The 1,069-nt window shown below is 69.6% G+C and overlaps 1 protein-coding gene across 1 annotated transcript in view; it reads left to right on the forward strand.

The window, feature by feature from the left end:
• The first annotated feature begins 565 nt into the window (after positions 1–565).
• Positions 566–1,069, forward strand: part of H696_03959 (hypothetical protein) — a 1,482-nt gene continuing 978 nt past the window's right edge. The window contains exons 1-2 of the mRNA XM_009497829.1: positions 566–700; positions 840–970. Of these exons, the coding sequence (XP_009496104.1) occupies positions 626–700; positions 840–970 (206 nt within the window). The 5' untranslated portion in view covers positions 566–625. The remainder of the gene's footprint in view (positions 701–839; positions 971–1,069) is intronic.

Here is a 1,069-nt window from a genome sequence, read left to right on the forward strand (position 1 = left end):
CCCGAGCCGACGACCCAAGAAATGCCCCCCCCCCCCCCCCCCCCCCCCCCCCACAGCACCAGTGGCGCGTCTCCGGGGGTTGGAGTGGCGGGGCGCGAGGCGCGGGGATCTGCCCGTTCTGCCAGCCACACTAGTCCGAGCGGGGGGGGGGGGGCGCCCTTTCTCGCACTTCCTCCCGCCTTCTTGGGGGGCCCCGGGGATGCTGGGGCCGCGCGCCAGGCACAGCCTGTTGTCGCAGCCGTCGGCCGGGGAAGATCGGCCGAGCGGCTTCCCGGCGGTTTGTTGTCCATTCGTTCTTGTCTGCGGCCGCGCCTCCGGCCGGCCTCCTGCCCGTCCGCCAGCAAGCCGGCCACCGTGCGCCGGCGCCGCAGTCCGGAACCACAGCTGACAGTCAATTAAGGCATGCACGCCCCGGGCCTTTCGTTTTTTCGGCAGGCGCAGCTCCCGGACCTTCGCCCCCCAGGCGGACCCGACACCGTGTTTCGCCTGCCTCCCCCCGCCCTTTTCGCTCTTCCTCCCTCCCTTGCCTTCCCTTCCCCTCCGCTTCTGCCCCCCCCCCCCCCCCCCTCCCTCCCCCTGCCCCTGCCCCACCGAGGTCGAGGACGGCCGCAACTTTCTCTTCGCCATGGTGCTCTTCACCTGGATCTTCCGCGTGCACGGGCCAACCCTCATGGCCATGCACGACCTGGCACCTTCACTGGTACGCTCATGCGTGCCCGGCCGGCTGGCAGCTGGCGCCCTCCCCCCATGATCTCATCTTCTGCTTCGGCCAATGGCCCTCTCTGACATCCCGTCTTCCACGGCCCCTCCTCCCCCCTCCATGCTTCGCCCGGCTGCAGCAACGTGTCGACGAGCGCGATCAGGCTGCCCTCCGAAACCAGGGCAAGGCCATCATCAACCGCTTCGAGTTCAGTGCCAACTCCGCCAAGGCACTGCACATCAACGACGACAGCGGCCGATACTTCTTCACGTGCGCCTTCTGCCCCACTCCCCCGCCTGCCTCCCAGCTCGCGCCCCCTTTCCGGTGTCCGCGACGTGCTCGGCTGAGGCCAGCATCTAATTCGCCATC

The sequence above is a fragment of the Fonticula alba genome (genome assembly GCF_000388065.1).
Source record: "Fonticula alba strain ATCC 38817 unplaced genomic scaffold supercont2.6, whole genome shotgun sequence".
NCBI classification, from domain to species: Eukaryota; order Rotosphaerida; family Fonticulaceae; genus Fonticula; species Fonticula alba.